Source organism: Acinonyx jubatus, chromosome D4 (assembly GCF_027475565.1).
Source record: "Acinonyx jubatus isolate Ajub_Pintada_27869175 chromosome D4, VMU_Ajub_asm_v1.0, whole genome shotgun sequence".
Classification (NCBI taxonomy): Eukaryota; Metazoa; Chordata; class Mammalia; order Carnivora; family Felidae; genus Acinonyx; species Acinonyx jubatus.
This window is the reverse complement of record NC_069391.1, coordinates 5,759,322-5,776,563: the sequence shown is the minus strand read 5'-3', so window position 1 is coordinate 5,776,563 and position 17,242 is coordinate 5,759,322. Positions and strand designations below refer to the sequence as shown.

General features: G+C 58.6%; 2 protein-coding genes across 2 annotated transcripts in view; both read left to right on the top strand.

Annotated features, from left to right (window-relative positions):
* ASS1 (argininosuccinate synthase 1) overlaps positions 1-17,242 on the top strand; it is a 53,077-nt gene that overhangs the window by 27,701 nt on the left and 8,134 nt on the right. Inside the window, exons 10-13 of the mRNA XM_027035398.2 lie at positions 2,397-2,487; positions 5,338-5,422; positions 5,897-5,961; positions 14,625-14,756. Coding sequence (XP_026891199.1) covers positions 2,397-2,487; positions 5,338-5,422; positions 5,897-5,961; positions 14,625-14,756 — 373 coding nt within the window. The remainder of the gene's footprint in view (positions 1-2,396; positions 2,488-5,337; positions 5,423-5,896; positions 5,962-14,624; positions 14,757-17,242) is intronic.
* FUBP3 (far upstream element binding protein 3) overlaps positions 8,488-17,242 on the top strand; it is a 122,293-nt gene continuing 113,538 nt past the window's right edge. Inside the window, exon 1 of the mRNA XM_053204503.1 lies at positions 8,488-8,501. The gene's annotated coding sequence lies outside the window, so the exon portion shown is untranslated. The remainder of the gene's footprint in view (positions 8,502-17,242) is intronic.

Below are 17,242 nucleotides of genomic sequence, written 5' to 3'. Positions count from 1 at the left end.
TATTTTATTTAATCGGCGCTGTCAGGGTGTCGGAAACCGGCAGGACAGCTGCATCCGACGTCCACCGCGGAGTGTGGGTCGCTGGCCGAGCGGCTCTGCCTGCCTCCTCTGTCCTCCCAAGTACAGGCCATCTCGTCCTCCGTTCCCAGCTTCGCAGAGAAGCGCGGCTGGAGGTCAGGCAGCGCTGGGGTGGGGGGGGGTGGGGTGGGAGGAAGGAGCCGTGGGTGCGGGACCGGGGACCCTCAGCGCTGGCACCCCGCTTTGAGTTCATCCTGGGCTGTGGGGAAAGGGGCTGCGGAGTCAGGGGGGACACCCAGAGGTCCAAGCCCTGCTCTCCACTTTGCCTTTTGGCCAAGGACGGTTTGTCATCAGGCCTGCCTGTGCCCAAGGAATGCGGTGGTCGGCAGGACCCAGCGGTGCCTGGGGAGCTGGGCATTTCTCTGAAACCACGCGAAGCCTGTCCCCACCGTGCACGATGGTGGCTGTCTCTGGCCCAATCCCTCGCGCTGTTTCTCAGCCCTTCGGTTTCGAAACCAGCTGGGGAACGGCAGGGGGTGATGGGAAGAGCACTGAACAGGGAGTCTAGAGTCTACACCGGGGTGGGGGGGGGCAGGCAGTATGATTGGGTCAAGCCACTTCTTTGGCCTTGGTTTTCCATCTCTGCCGTGGAGGCATCAGGTCCTGAAGGACCCTCTTCTGCCCTGAGTCTGTCTTTGAGGTCAGCTCTGGAGGCTTATTCCCACCCCACAGATGGAAACAGATGAAGGGATACAGCGGGGCCCAGGTCGTGCAGCAATCTGGAGGTGAGGGGTCCACTGCAGACCCCTGTGTGAGCTCAGAGGTGGAGCTAGAAGCCCAAGCATCCCCCTTGCCCAGGACTGAGGGGTGCCTAGGCGGGCGGGAGCCAGGATGGCTGGTCACTTGGGCATACAGCCAAGAAGCAAAGCGACCACAGGTGAGGGGGCCCAAGGCACCTCTGCCGGCCCACCTCTCCTGGACAGGCTCTTCCCGGAGGCAGACGCCAACCGGGGGTCTGTTCCAGCTGCCATAACCCCCCCTGCAGGGCAGGTCACAATTTGCACCCGACCTCCCTGCCATTTTCTTGGGTGATGTGCACGCCCAGTAAAAATTACAAAAACCACCCTGTGTGCTTATGGTGGAAGATGGTCAAGGGCAGGGATCGTTTCCCCATTTTGCAGGTGAGGGAAACAGGCCCAAGGAAGCAAAGCAACTTGCCCAAGCCTCCCCCCCCCCCCACCCCCACCCCCGGGCTGGAGATCCTGACCCCTGGCTGAGGGTATTTCCCACCAGTCTAAAACCCAGCTCGTGTCTGTGGCCAGTCTCGGGGTTCCCTGTCCCGGGCAGGGTTCAGGCTTGCACAGAACCTAGTTGCAGCCATGGCCCACCCCCCGCCCCCTGCTCAGCCTCTATTTCTTCATCTGTAGATAGGATGATAGCACTTGACCTTACCAAAGGGGGCTGCTGGGAACCTGAAAGAAACTGCAGGTGGAAAGAGACCCGTGAATGTCTGCAGCGTTCTGAAAGCAAAGATTTAAGGAACTATGTGTCCCAAGGTGTCCCAGGTGGAAACTGCTAGGTCCGGGGTGCCCACAGAAGAGACTAGAGCAGTCAAGCTGAGAGGCAGGCCCCCCTCCCCTCAGTGGCAAGGATCCTGGGCCGGCGGGGAGTATGTGGGGGGGGGGGGGCGGGTAGCCAGGGCCTCGGGAGCCCCAGGCAGTCAACGGTCCCTCTGCTGCTGGATCAAGACGAGAGGCCCATTTTCCAACACGCCCAAGGAGAAATATACATAAAGGTTGATGTGCTTTCAAATGGGTTTCTGCTTTACTCTTCTCTTTTCTCCCTGTGAGTATTAACCTCGGGGACCCCGGGGACGGCTCGGCCTGCCGGAGCACCTGCTGGGGTCACGCGTAGTCATTAGCTTTGCGGTCAGTGCAGAATAAACCCCAATTCCCGGCGCCTGCGAGAGCGAGCGCCCGCTCCCGGGAAGCCCGCTGCCACCCGCCCGCCCGCCTCGCTCCTCCAAAGTCACACTTTTCTTGCCTGACTTGTTCCTCTGCTGCTATTCTATTCTATTCTACCTCCAGCTGTGGGGGCGTCGAAGAAAAAGATGAGATCAAGTTGAGGGGAAAAATTGTCTGATTTCTTGAGCCCTTTGTTTCCCAGGCCCCTGGCAAGTGGGGGGGTGCAGGGGGGAGGCCGGCTCCTGGCTGGGGGGCTGGGAGGACCATGGGTCCGTGCCAGGCGGTGGCAAGGGCCGTAGCCCCCTAGTTCCGGAGAAGGGGTGCAGATCTCTGCGGGAGGTGGGTGCAGGGACTGGCAGGGCACAGCTTGGCTCTGGGCACCCCGGCCTCCAACCTCTTTCTGTCTTTTATCAGAACCAAGCACCTCCAGGCCTCTACACAAAGACCCAGGACCCCGCCAAAGCCCCCAACAGCCCTGACATCCTTGAGATCGAGTTCAAGAAAGGTAGGTGCCTGCCTGTTGGGACCCGAGGGGGTGAGCTCTTGGGGCCCTGGGGTCCTGGCTCCTTTCCCCTGTGCCCAGGCCTGGGCACGAGCCCTCTCCATCCCTCCTGTGTTCCCGGAAGCCAGAATTCAGGTTTCCCAACCCCCGCTTCCCCAGATGGCATGGTCCACGGAAGCCCCCCAGGCTTCAGAGAAAAGCACCCTCAGTGGCCCATCACATGGGCTCACGGGCACCAGCTCTGACGTGACAGCATTCCAGTCCCCAGGCAGTCATTTGCCAGCTGCTTTGGGACTTGGGGCAGTCATTCAGCTATCCTGGGCCTCAGTGTCCCCTTCTGTAAACCGGTGATAAAAGCATCCGCCGCCTGGCATTTTCATGGCATGGAATGAGGTCTGAAAGGGACGTGTCTGCTACAGGGTTCCGGCACCAAAGAGGTGCTCAGTAAATGGTGGGTCTTAGAGAGCCAGCCTCGGGGGGCCCCTCTGACCCCACAGCTAAAGCCTCCGCTAGTCCTAGGCTCGATGCTGTCCACACCCCCTAGCCCAGACTCAAAGCTGCCACCACTCTTGTTCGCTTTGGCCGTGGGTGGGTGTCCTGATCTCCCTAGCTTCACTGCTAGCAGCAAGACATGTTTGCTGGCCCGGCCTGAGTGCCCAGTCTCGAGCCTGGCACCAGGCACACCTCTTGCCATAGAGGACAGACGGGAAGGCATGGTGAGCCTGGTAATGAGAAGGGCGGGACCAGGCTCAGAGTGAGGGCTCAGGGCACCCAAGGAGAGGACCTGCCCAGGCAGCTGTAGAAATCGGGGAGGCTTCCTGGAGGTGGTGCTAGGCAGGAGCTAGAGGATCCAGCAAGGTGGGGGGGGGGGGGGCATCCTGAGTCTGGACAAGGAGGCCGGGCAGTCCATCCACAAGGCCACTCCCTGGGCTAGAACAGAGCGGAGGGAGAGGGACATGGTCCCTCCCAGGGCACCTCAGAGACCTAGGATGGGGAAGGGGAGGTGGGAGTTCAGATCTGTGCCTCACTCATGCTGGTGTGACCTTGACAGCCAACTTCACCCCTCTGGGCCTCGGGCTCACTTTCCTATAAAACAGGCCATGAAATGATGCTCGTAGGTGCTGAGTATGGTGTGTGGAGCGAGACAGTGGGAAATAGAGGCTGTTAGTACGCGGATCATCTGCCTCTCCTGGCCTTTCCCAGGAACCTGGCCAAGCCAGCGGGCGTCTTCATTGCCCCCCCCCCCCCGCATCCATTCAAACGCTTGAATTTCATGCCACTTGGGAACCAAAGGGCCCATGGTCTGACGCCCCCGCAGGTAGCTGAAGCCCTAAGTGCCCATTCTGTCTGACCCAGGTCTGGTCCGCAGGCATGGGGCATCTCCGGGCACCATCTCGAAGAAGGTGGCAGGAGGGGACCCAGGCAACACCTCCGGCAGTTTCCGCCGGGGAGCCTGGGAGAGGGTGGGAGGCGGGCGGGCAGGCGGCAGCGGGGTCCCGGACACAAGGCTCTGGCAGCCTTTCTTCCAGAAATAGGGCAGCCCCAAGGGCTGAGCTGGAGAAGAAACGTGATCCATTTTAATGATTTGGGGAACCGTCTGGAAAAAAAACAAAACAAAACAAAAAAACAGACGGGAGGAGCTGTCCCCGACTACTCCCATTCGCTCTCTAGTTAATTTATTTGAAGTTTTAATCTAATTATTAACTATTTTAAAGGCTAAGAGGTTTTCTCCGGCAGCAGCATCGACAATGTTAGCTCCTCTCTGGGGCAGGCCCCCATCCAAGGCCCCTGCGAAGGCCATAATAGGACCGGGAGGGAGAGAAAGGGAGAGGGGAGAGGCGGGCAGTGGCGAGAGGGGCTTAAGGTTCATTATTGGGCAGACTTACATTTAATAGCAATTTACAACCAAGTTATAAAACCCCTGGAAATGGGGGTGAAGAATGGCGAGGTGACAGCGCCTTGAGGGAAGCCCCTCCAAGCGGCGCCCGGCTAATAAAGACTGGAAAGCCGCTATAGAGGCTGATTGGCCCCCGGTCGCTGGCTACATGGTAATGAGCTGGGCAGATGGGTGGGGGATTATCCGCCAACTTTGAACAGCTTTTCTTTGTCACTGTTACAGCTCTCTTGTTAGCCCCCTGATACATTCATTGCTCATTTCACACCGCTCCAGAAAAGTGCCCCCTTGCTATTCAGAGTCAACCCTGAACCCACCCACTGCCCCCCTTGACTCGGCCCTGCCCTCCCCTCCCCGAGCAGCGGCCCCTCCCTCCGACTTCTCAGAATTCACGGACACCTCCTGACACCTCGCCTGCTGGAGCGGGCACCCCTTTACCCCGGCGATCGGATGGCTGTGGCTGTGGAGGTCTGGGGTGCGGGGTCCGGGGGGTCCACCTGACAGACGTGGCAGGGGGCTGTGAGTGTGTGTGTGTGTGTGTGTGCGTGCGTGCGCATGTGCGTGCACGAGCCCGAGCCCCTCCGCATCTCGGCCAGGCGGCCTGGGTAGCTGGTGGGACAGAAGGTGCCCGGGCGTAAGACAATGGTGGAGCGTGAAATTCAATTAGTTCAGGGCTGGTTCCAATTTCACAGCCCCTAAATGCAAAAGGGACAGAGAGAATGGGAAGGGTGGGGGGCGCGTTTTTATTGCATTTTCCCTTTCATTCTGGGGGGCGTTCTCGCCCCTTCTCTCCCTCCAGCAGGCCCCAACCTGCACAGGGCTTTTCAAGGAGTCATTTGGAGTCTATATCTGTCACATCCATTTAAGGCGTTGCGGGTGGAGGGAGAGGGCGGGGTGCCAGGCACTGGCTCCTCCGAGCTCCGGCCCCGCAGGCCCACTGCCCTCTCCTCCTGCCCTAGGGGTCCCCGTGAAGGTGACCAACGTCAAAGACGGCACCACCCACCGCACGTCCCTGGAGCTCTTCATGTACCTGAATGAAGTCGCGTGAGTGCCCGCAGCCTTTCCCGGCCTCCTGGGAGACCACCATGTCGGGCAAGCCCTGGCCCAGGCCGTTGTGGCTGATGGTCACGGCCTGGGGCTTCGGGGCCAAAGGGGATGCGCCTGGGTCCTGCCGGCGGCCGTTGGCACAGCCCGTAGGCAGGGGGGTCTCCTGGTTCGAGCTTCTGAGCCCTCCGTCCGACCCGAGACTGGGACAGAAGGAAGGATGAGCAGGGGGTAGGGCCGGTGCCAAGCAAGGCCTCAGGACGGAGGTAACAAGTGGCAAACTCAACTGCGTGACCCCGGGCGATCCTTTCCACCCTCGGGGTCTCCGTTTCCCCACCTGTGCAATGGGCGGTTGCAGCAGATGACTTGGCTCGGATGGCCTTTGAGTCTTGGGTCCCGCGATGGTGCCGGGCAGCCCCCCATGTGGCTCTGTGGCTCTGGCGCCCCGCAGCTGAGAGCCCGCCCTCCCCACAGGGGCAGGCACGGCGTGGGCCGCATCGACATCGTAGAGAACCGCTTCGTCGGGATGAAGTCCCGCGGTGAGTCCGCCCTCCACCCTGGGGGCACGTCTCGGCTCCCAGAGACCCCAGAAGCCCCCCCAAATCGCCCTCCCATCGGGGCTTCGGGGCAGGTTCCTTCCCCCCGCCAGACTCCGTTTCTCCCCTGTGAAGCGGGGATAGCGGGCCGCGTGTCCCTGACTCCCAAGGGCATCATGAGAGGCACTGTCCCAAGAGTGAGGAGGAAGCCGGGGGTCCAGGAGGGGCTCAGAGGCGACGGGAGGCCAGGGACGGGCCTGGAAGCCAGGCTCTCCTGTGCCCTGGGTGGGTCGGCCAGGTCTGGAGGCAGACCATGCAGGGCCGATTTCACAGTCATTAAGGCTTCTTTGAGGAGGCCGCCAGCCCAGCAGGGCAGGAATCCTGCCAGGGGTGGGCGCTATGGGCTGCGCTGGTCATGCGAGGGGGGCCTGCGCCTGGGTTTGGGGCAGCTGACTCGTCGGCTACGTGGCCGTAGCCGCCTTTGGCTGGCCCAGGAGTGGAGAGAGGTTGGTCCCAACCAAGCAGGTGCCTGTATCTTCTCTTCAGGAAGCAGAGCCCTGTGATCTTCCGGCCATCGCTCACAGGGGCATCAGACCAATCAGTCCCCAGGCCACACCCTCCCCTCCGGGACTCAGTTTCCCCATACAAGGGGACGTCAAATCCTCGCAGGTCTGGGTCTGTCAGCATATGATATAAAGCAACGCTGCCTCCTTAGGGAACTTTAAGAGGGAGAGGGAAATCTTGCAGCAGCAAGAGCCCCCAAATCGAGCCCCTGATTTTTTAAATACTGGTGGGGAGCCTGGGGGGCGTCCCCTGTTTTGACAGATGTTCAGCTTGCTTTGCTTAGGTTCGATTTATTTTATGTTATTTTTTGTTAAAAACAATTTTTTTTAATCTTTATTTTTGAGAGACAGAGTGTGAGCAGGGGAGGGGCAGAGAGAGAGGGGGACACAGAATGGGAAGCAGGCTCCAGGCTCCGAGCTGTCAGCACAGAGCTGGACGCGGGGCTCGAACTCACAAACTGTGAGATCATGACCTGAGCCGGTCGGACGCTCAACCGACTGAGCCACGCAGGCGCCCCGTATTTTATGCTATTTTTAAAAGTTCATTTACTTATTTTGAGAGAGGGAGCACGAGCAAGAACACGCGTGCGAGATGAGAGGGGCAGACAGAGGGGGAGAGAGAGAAAATCCCAAGCAGGCCCCACACTGCTATTGCAGGGGGGGACGTGGGGCTCGAACCCACAAACCATGAGATCATGCATGCCCTGAGCAGAAACCAAGAGTCAGATGCTTAACCGACTGAGTCACCCAGGCGCCCCTTCTTCGGGCCAATTGAAAAAGATAACACAAGCCAAAGGCAGCCAGGCCAAGGGATAGTCACGGCGCTTTGTCCTTTAGGACATTTTTACTAAGATTCTCAGATGCAGAGAGCTGATGGCCAGATTTCAGCTGTCAGAACAGCGTGCTGGGCCGGGAGGCAGGGTGTGGGAGCTGTCACTCAGGCTCGCCCAGGCTTGCCCGGTGACCTCTGACTTGGTAGCTCGGGGCCCCGGTTGGCCCACGTGTGACATGGTAGGCACGGGGGTGGAGGTCGGATCTTTTTGCCTATGACCTGTTTGGATGTGTCTCCAAAGGTGCGGGGAGGAGGGAGGCAAAGTGACTGCTTAGCCTCTTTCCCATGATTTTTTTTTTTTCCCCTCCTGGACACAGCTACTATCTTCCAGAAGCAACCTAATTGAAACTCTCAGGGAAGGCCTTGTCAGAACAATATTACTAATTAGCTGCTACCTTTTATTCTCACTTACCTTTGTCTCTTACCTGTATTAACGTCTAATTAAATGTCCCTTTGTCTCGGTCTGCCCTTGGGAGACAGCACAATGTAAAATCGTGCGAGGCAGATCTAGGCGGACCTTGGGGAGCCACAGATCCGCAACCTTCATTTGACAGAAGGGGAAACCAAGGCCAGGACTGATGCCCAGACCCAGAGAGGCGTGGGGCTGAGGCCAAGAGCTGAAACTCGGGGGTGGGGCACACCCAGGTTCCGGCTGTGTTGCATAGTGGGATCAGGTGCCCCACACATGACAGCAGCCACAGAGGCATGCTGGAAGGTCAAAGGTGGCCTGTGCCCTCAGGGAGCTCAGTGTGGCTCAGAGGCATCCTCTATGGCACCTGCCGTCATGACCTTCCCGAGCCATCATTCGTGGATTGTGGACGTGTCTTGGTGCTTTGGAGAGTGACACCAACCGACCAGGACTGGCACTTGTGGTGAAAACGAATCACCTTCCGGGTAGGGACTGGCCTGAGGTCACTCTGTGAAATGGCATCCCGCAAAGTAGGGACAGTCGAGTAAGCTTGAAGGGGGTAGTAATGAAGGCCTGGACGGGGCTATGCTGAAATGACACCCTGGAGACGGTGGCAGGAGAATGGGCTTCAGCGGGTAGGTGTGGAAGAGAGAGGGTGGAGTGGAACATTCTGGGGGGGATTAGTGAAGAAGTTAGGGGGCACCCCAGGTGGCCTGTTAGGTCTGAGGGGGAGCTGAGCCCCTGGAACCTGACGGAGGCACATTGGAGGGCTGGGCTTCGATAGAAGACGTGAGTCCCTGTCTCAGCTCCATCACCACTGGGAAAGCGACTTAGCCTCTCCGGGTACTCTGCGTGTACCTGTGGGGAGCCGTCCCTAAAGGCACAGAATTGAGCCCGAGAGCTGTAGAGCCTTTGGAGCAGACAGTCGACATTCGGCTCCCAAGAACTTGCTGTGTGACCTTAGCAAGTGGCTTTCCCTCTCTGTGGCCCCAGCTGTCGAAGGTGGGGCCGGCCTGGGTGATCTTACCCTTGGAAGTTGTAATTTGCCTGTTTTCTTACTTGGATCAGAGGGGGTGAGAGAAGACAGCTGCTTCGCGATTTCTCGGGCGGTGTTCTGTTTTTACGTCTCCACTCTGAGTAATTCGTCGGGAGGATGAGCGAGCAGGGGGGGAGTAAATGAGGGTGCTGGGGATGTCCACACGACAAGGTCTTTATTAAGTCTACCGTAATGGGAGAAGCTGTTAATTGTCAACGATATTGAGGGCAGAACAGGAAGACGCTATTGTCCGTCGCTCCGTGTACAAGGGGAAAATGTCGTTTGTATTGATTTTACAAAGCTCATAATTGAAATTCGTTAAAGGGCTTGGTTTCTTTTTTTGGGGGTGGGGGGGCGGGAGTTGGGTGGGGCGCTGGGCAGTGCCACTGCCCTGAGCCTGGGGTGGTCATGGGGTCAGAGGGGCGGGGGACTGGGGAGGCTGCAGACGGAAGTGCTTTTGCTGTATTGTGGCTGTTCACGTTGTCATTATCACATTATCTTTTTAACTCTGGAGGGGGGCTAATTAAGTGAAGTAAATGAAATCAGTGGGGAGGAGAAGGGGGGCAGGGCAGGCAGGAGGGGAGCGGGGAAGGCGCCAGCTCCTGTCCGTCCGCTCACCTTCTCCTCCATCCACCTCGGCTCCCTTCTTCACTCCCAGCCCTGTCCCTCCCCGGCTCACTTCTGCCTGCTGCTGCCTCTTCCCCCTGCGGACTCCCTCCCTCTCCTCCTCATTGCCTGCTTCTCCTCTTCCCTCCCCTGTCCCTGTCTCCTCCACCCTTTCCATCTCTCTCCCACTCTCCCCCCCTGTCTCACTTCCTCCCGATTCCTCCACTTTCTGGCTAAGAAAACCCAAGGGCTGCCCGCCCACTTACCCACCTGCCTGCCCACCTGTCCAGGCCTCCCAGAGGCTCCGCTCAGATGGAATGTTCCAGATGGAGAGGAGAGAGAGAGAGAGAGAGAGTTATGCAACAAAGATGTCTGTACCCTCAGAGGCCCACACTGCTCACCAGGCTGGGGTTCGCAGGGCACCAGGAGCACAGAGGACGGCTGGAGACCCACCATGATTTGCCTCCCCATTACCATGGCAACCGCCTCCATCCTTGGCCCTGGTACCTAAGAGGGGAGCCCTTGGGCTCCAGCCGGCCGCCCTTCCCCGGGTCTTTGCAAATCTCTCCCTCTGGATCCTGCTTTCCCAAAGCAGACCACCTCTGGTCCAGGCGCCCTCACCCCTATCCCCACCCGCTGCCCCGGACCCCAGCTCACTGGTGGATCTCACTCAGTTCTGCCAAGCTGTGCGGGTCCGGTTAACCTGGCAGCCTCGGGAACAGAGAAGCAGCAGCAGAAGTGTTTTGGTCCCCACCACTTCCTCCTCGGTCCACTCTTGCTCCCACCCCCCCCCCCCCCCCCCGCCAACCTCCCCTAGATCCCTGCCCTTTTCCCCATCCCCTCCCCCCCCCCGCCCCAGCAGTAATTACGGTGTGATTGAGGCTGCTCCGCAGAGAGCCGTTGACACCCCTGTCTTTTTCCTGTAAACACGGGGAGATGAAAATAGACACTTGGAGCCGCTGTGCATGTCACTGCGAAGATGTCTGTTGTCTCTTCCACCGCGACAGTGACTCACCTGTCATTTCCTCCTTCTTTTTGCGCAGTGGTTTGTATGCCGACTGTCAAAAGCCCCAAATCCACAGTCTTTTAGCATCAGGTTTCTGTCACTGTTTTTTTTTTTTTTTTGAAGTCATTTTTTTTTTTCCAGAAGGAATACACAGAAATCATCTGTACCCCCTACCCCTGTGGAGAGGAGAGGGGAGATCTTTCAAACGCTCGCTCTCTCTCTCTGTCACACACCATACACGCACACACACACGCACGCACACACGCACACACGACAGCAGCGACCTGAAAACAGCTTTTTGATCAGTCACGGTTAACTTTAACACCTAAGAAAGGGAGCAGGAATATTAATTGTGCTGCTGTGTGTCAGGGGCTATGGCTTTTCTTCTTGCCCGGATGCTTCCCGCAGCCGTCGGGCACGTCCTCTGCTCCTTTCCTGGGAAACAGCTATCCTGGGCCAGCAGCAGGTGGCCCTGGGGCAGGTCACAGGTCTTCCTGGCTGGACAGTCTAGGTGTCCTCCTAGCATCGCACGTGACTGCTGTTCAGGTGATACTGTGGGGTCAGCCCCCGTGTTCTAGAGACAAAGCCAGCAGGGTGCGCACCTGCGATGTGGGTGTGCCTGGGCACTCACCTTCCAGGCAGGCCTCCCGTGAAAGTTGGAAGGAGGAGCAGTTTGCTTGGGGCTCAGAGAGGCAACTGACGTGGGCCAAGGTCACACGGCAAAGCTGAGCTGGGAACTCTGCGAAGATATCCTGTCCGTGGGACTTCTGGTCCCCAGCCTCAGCCCTTTGCAAATACGGCTTGGACTGCGCCCCATGCCTGGCCCAGCCAGACAGAAAAGCAAGGAGGAGTCAGGTTCCCCGGGAGCCGGAAAGAAGAGGGCTCCAGGGCTCTAGCTATTGGCCCGCCCCGGCTGGCACTATGGAGACTGACCGTGCCAATATACGGATAGGCTTTGAAAGTATCTGGGTTTTTCCAAGGCGTGGCAAAACTAATCATTAGAAGGCCTGTTTGCAATTCAATAAATACCGAGTTCTTAGCTTGTGCCTAAGATGGACGAAAGGCCAGTAAAAGCCTCTGTCGGTATCTTGCTTTAGGTGGCTCTTGGAAAATTACTATGTTCCCGATGCTAAAGTTTCTAGGATAGTTGAAAACCTGCCACTTGAATATTGTGCTCATCTCTGCCATTCCGGAGGCCGACTTTGTTGTTGTGGTTGTTGATTTATTTATTTTGAGAGGGGGGAGGGGCAGAGAGAGAGTCCCAAGCAGGCTCCACGCTCATCGAGGAGCCCGATGTGGGATGGGACTTGATTCCATGACCATGAGATCACGACCTGAGCCGAAATTAAGAGCTGGGACCCTTAGCCGACCGAGCCACACGGGTGCCCCTGGAGGCAGGCATTTCTCAGTGTTCCCAACATGTCTGTCTTCATAAACAGACGGCTGAACCTGTCGGGTCTTTCTCCGTGGCCCCGGGGGCCACTGAGAGCCACGCGTGTGTGGTACCTTACTGCCCCAACTTCTGTGCTAAGCTCTCGTAGGTTTTCTGTGGCTCCCCGTTCTCATGCTCTTGGCTTTTCTCAGCCATCCATCCGCCACCAGCCTTTCTGCCCTTTCTGGCTGGTGGCTGGGGGCCGCTCCGAGCCCATTTGAACCGCGTTTGCCAAAAGCTGAGTGAGGGTCTGAACAACTCCCCAGGACTCCAGGGCTTGGGGCCGGTGCGTGAACTTGGGATGGTGGGGTCTTCCTGCTGGGGAGGCCGTTTCCCCTGCCCCCCTGAAAGGTCACAGTTGGAGCAGGACAGTAGACCTTGCCCTGAGGGCCACACAAGTGGAATGGGACAGGCTCCTTCGTGGCACACTGTGATCATATCAGCACCTGGCCTCTAGGTGGGGCTTTGACATGGATGTGCCCACCCCCCAAGACCAGGATATCAGAGGTTTGCAGATAAGAGACTCACCACCCGCCCCCCACACACACCCCAGAGAGGCTCTTTTTTTCTACTGGGGAACACCTCGGAGCCAGGGTGAGAGCCCAGGCTTTTCCTCCTAAGCCACTCCTCAGATTTGTTCCCTTTCACGCCCTGGTAAGCACGGGATTGCTTTGCCAGAGGCCCTGAGAAGCAGCCTGGGGCAGAGAAGGGAGGTCCAGTGCCGGTCCCACTGGCCTTGGGCAGGTCCCCTCCCTCCCCGGCTTCAGCCTGCCCCTCTGTAAAAGCGGTGTTGGACCCGGTTGGCATTTAAAGGACTTCTTGGTGGAGCCCAGCGTTTTCAGAGGGGCCTCCGCTCCCCGCAGCGGGGCCTGGGCCGCGTGTTCTAAAGGCCGGGCTTCTGCCAAAGCCTATCTGAATAATAGGTTTGCGGCTCAAAGTTAGGACAACAGGGCACCGGCGATCCGAAAGGGCCTGTCCTCGCCCCGGCATTTCTGCGACTCCCAGACGGAAAGATCCAAGGCGGGCAGGTTCTCGGAGGAGGGCCTTTCTGGCCAGGGACAGCGCACTCAGCCGTGTCCTCGGCCCCTTGGGTTCCAGGGTTGAAAACAACCTCCTTTCTGATTTGGGCTCGGGGCAGGGGAGGCTTTTTGAAACCTTTTTTTGGAAACCATGGTACGATACACTTAACAGGTGTATTTGAACCATTTTCAAACCTACAGTCCAGTCCAAATACATTCACACTGCTGTGCAGCCGGCCCACCGGCTACCTCTAGCCTCGTTTTCGCCTTCCCGAACCGGAGCGTCCTCACCCTGTAAACCAGCGCCCCCCCCCTCCCCCAGCCCCTCCTCCTTCCCAGCCCCTGGCGCCCTCCCTTCTGCGTTCTGTGCCTATGAACTTGACGACTCCGGGGGGCCTCACGTAAAGTGGAACCGTGCAGGATCTGTCTTCCCGCGACCGGCTGGTGCTCCTCGTGCCCTGTTCCCCAGGCGCATTCCCGCCGGACCCCGCATCAGAACCCCCTCCCTCTTTCAGGCCGGATAATAATTCTGTTGAGTGTGTTTGCCACGTTTTGTTGAGCCGTTCGGCCATCGGTGGGCATTCGCGCTGCTCCCGCCTTCTGGCCGTGGTGAACACGGCCGTGCAGGTCCTTTCTGGTTTTTAGAGCAGCCAGTGTGGCGAGACCGCGGTACGTTTTCAGGATAACCAAAATTACCAGGGAAGCGTCACACATAACCGGAACGTTATACGGTGGGAGGAGGGGAGCCTTTTGGAGTGGCATCTGCGGAAGGGGGACAGTTACGGCCCCGCGATCGGGACAGCAGACTCTGTGGTCAGCTCAAGGCGCTGCCCTGAACTTCACCCGAGAGGCCGTACTGCTCGCCGCAAGAGGGGGTCTGACCGTGCACGCACGCGGGCGGTCCTGCCTCTGGGCACCGCGGTGTCCTCCCCTCTAGGGAGGAATCTGTGAATCACACCTTCCTCCCGGGACTGCGCTCAGCTCGGGGCCAGGCGCCTCAGTGTCACTTCGGAGACCGTCTGGTCCAAGCAGGCTGTTTAGGAAATGGAGGGGCTGGGCCGGACGTAATAGGGACGGGGGGACCCTGAGCAAGACCAGCCTCCCCACGACCTTCTGGGTTTGGGCCCCCACCGCCAGCTGAGCCACAGGGCAGCCGACAGCACTGGTCAGGGACGTGGCCCCACGTTGGGCACATCCTTTCTCCTCCCAGGCTCAGTTTCCCCATCTGTGCATGGGGCCAGCACAGGATACCGCCGAGCCCTCTGCGGCTACCCCAGAGGTGAGGGCTTCTCTGCAGAGACGTGACTTTTAAGGGAGCCTCTGGCTGAAGGTGGCATGTGTGTGCACAGCTGTCCCCTCCCCTGGCTCCCCCAGTGGAAGGGAGGAAGGGATATTTGGGGCCCTGGGCTCCACTGTGGTTGGTTTAATTATAGGTTTTCAGCCGCGGGCCGGTGGGCACGTGTTGGGAGGGAGGGGGGAACAGCTCCGAAACCCTGTCATTTTCCAACGTCTGAGGGCCTCTTCAAAGGGGGGATCCAGACATTTTCTCCGCAAGCCGCAGAGTGGACTGTCGTGGCCCCAGCATGAGCATAATGACAGGAGCGTTTTGCGGCAAGCTGGGAGTGAATGGGTCCGACCGGCTTGTCTCCTGTCAGACGAGTCATTATTTTTTTTTTCCATTTTTTTGTCATTTGCTGACAGTTTGGGTTTCATGCGTTTCTCTCTTTTTTTCTCCTTTTCCCCCTGCCTGGAAAAATGGCTAGGTATCTACGAGACCCCAGCAGGGACGGTCCTTTACCACGCTCATTTAGACATCGAGGCCTTCACCATGGATCGGGAAGTGCGCAAAATCAAACAGGGCCTGGGCCTGAAATTCGCCGAGCTGGTATATACGGGTGCGTAGACCCCGCTGCCCTCCCCTCCCTAAGCAAACAGCACCCTCCTCTGGTCCCGCTCCACCCACCGCCATCCTCGCGAGAGCCTGAAGGATGCAGGCTGAAGGGGGTCAGGCGAGGGCAGGGGACAAGGAGCTAGGGGGGTGGGGGCGCCAGAACCTGCCTTCCTCGCAGGGTGTTGAGGGGAATGTGTCAGTCCCCCCAGGATGTCCAGCCGCTCCGCCACCTGCGATTCGCGTGACGTCAGCGGGGGCCAGGGAAACGTCACACATCATCCCCGGGGTGGCCGACTTTTACGCGGCACGCGTGCCAGGAACTGTGTGGGGACACCAGCCATCCCCGGGAGTCCCTCCCAACGTTCCTAGGAGGGCTCCGGCCAGCTCTTGTTACAGACAAGGAAACTGAGGCTCAGAGGAAAAGGACCTTGTACAAAATGACACAACCGGAGGTGGCCTAGTTGGGTCTGGCCCCAGGTCAGGCTGTCTCCAGGCAGAACCTGGAACCACCTCAAGCGAGGGAAAGGCTGCCTTGACCAAGAACTCGGCCCCAGGTCCAGGCATCGCACGAGCCAGATGTCACTAACCCACGCTCGGAATGACATTAGCACGCAGTATGGGTGGGCCCCCGATTTACAGTTGAGGCTCGGGTTTCCGTGCCTTATCTGTCGTCGCAGAGTTGGAATCCACATTGTAAAACACTGGTCCCCAGGTCCGGCCCATCTTCCATACCTGTTCAGCCCCTGAGGGGAACCTAGTTTTTTTTGGGTTTTTTTTATACTTCTTAAATAGTTGGGGGAAAAGTTAATGACACTCTTTCACGTCACAGGAAAATGACAGGTAATTCGGATTTCAGTGTCCATAAATAGTTTTGGGGGCACGGCCGTGCTCATTGGCTCCCATGTTGTCTCTGGCCACCTCTGAGAGATAATGGCAGCGCTGAGTAGTTGTGAGAGAGACCGCACGACCCGCGGAGCCTGGAATAGTTACTGTCTTGAGGGCCCTTTCCGGAAGATGTTCGCCGACCCCGCTCTATGACATTCACCGGCTCCTTAACGTGAGAAACCACATCACATCAAACAGCCCCTCTGAGCTGTGGCAGGGGACCGGCTGCTGCTGACACCTATGGGGTCCTGGACGTCAGGGGGACCCTGGAGAGTGAACATTAATAATCCCTACCTGGGATAAGACTCCGCGGCTCCTACTCACCCCCTCCTCCTCCACCCGGAGCTTTTATTTCCTTTGAAAGCTCCTAACCGCTGTAACTCATCTTGGGGCTTCAAGGGGACTCGGTGGTTATTGGCTGGGTGATCTCTCCCTCCCATTGTATCCGGCAGCTTTGAAGCCGGGTCCCCCTCCTTCCCAGGTAGAGACAGGTGTTTAAATACCATTGTCTCCTGCGGGCTCTCTTGCTCGGCAGGGTTTCAGCTGGAAGGTGGCTTCTGGTTACAAAGGAGGAGAGTCGTGAAGCATGGCAGGCCAGTGGGGGAGAGCACCTGGCCTGGGCGGCGGGCTGCTAGCTCCAAGGCCCCGGCTGCTGCGGGGAGGCCGAGCGGGGGCAAGCCACCAGTCGCCAGCCACCTCCCTTCTCATCACAGAAGGGCTGCTACCTCTTGCCGAGGGGCCCCGAGCTGGGCCCTCACGGGTATCACCTCATCTTGGCTGCACAGAGGTGAAGACACTTGAACGGTCTCACGGCTGACGAGTGGTGGCTTTGAGCCCGGGACAGGCCAGCTTCGGAGGGCAAGTGCTCAGCCACTCCAGTAGATCCCAGGAGGCAGGAGGGGCGTGGGGGGCAGGGAAAGTGGGCTGGGGCCCTTAGGAAAGGGAGATCAAGGGTGGGGTGGACGGAGCATGCACGGGGGGAAGAGGGAAGCGGGAGAGGGGCAGAGAGAGACGGAGACACAGAATCCAAAGCAGGCTCCAGGCTCTGAGCTGTCAGCACAGAGCTGGAGGCGGGGCTCGAACTCACAGACCACGAGATCATGACCCGAGTGAAGTCGTAGGCTTGACCGACTGGGCCACCCAGATGCCCCAGGTGCCCCGGGTTTAAGCAAGTTACTGAACCTCCCCGTGCCTCAGTCTCCTCATCTGAAGAGTGGGGATAATACATAAATAGGACTAAATGCATGCACATTTGTAAAGCATCTAGAACCGGGCCTGGCATGTGGGGGGGGGGGGGGTTGCTACTGCAAAGTGTATTGAAAACTACAAATGCCTGGCATGTTTCCCAGGATAGAGGCAGGGACCAGGGCCATGCCTCTGGCTGGTTTGATGACCTTGAGTAGGTCTGTCTACCCCAAGCCTCAATTTCCCCTCCTGTAAAACTCAGGGCACCAGGCCAGGACTCTTCACGGTTCCTAATTCCGACAGCTCAGTCATATAGCCACTCTGCTGTGACCCTCGGCTTCCCCGGAGCACAGACAGGGAGACTGAGGCACGAGGGAGCCCTTCTGCCTCAGCCCCACTCCTAGATGCCCTGGTGACTGA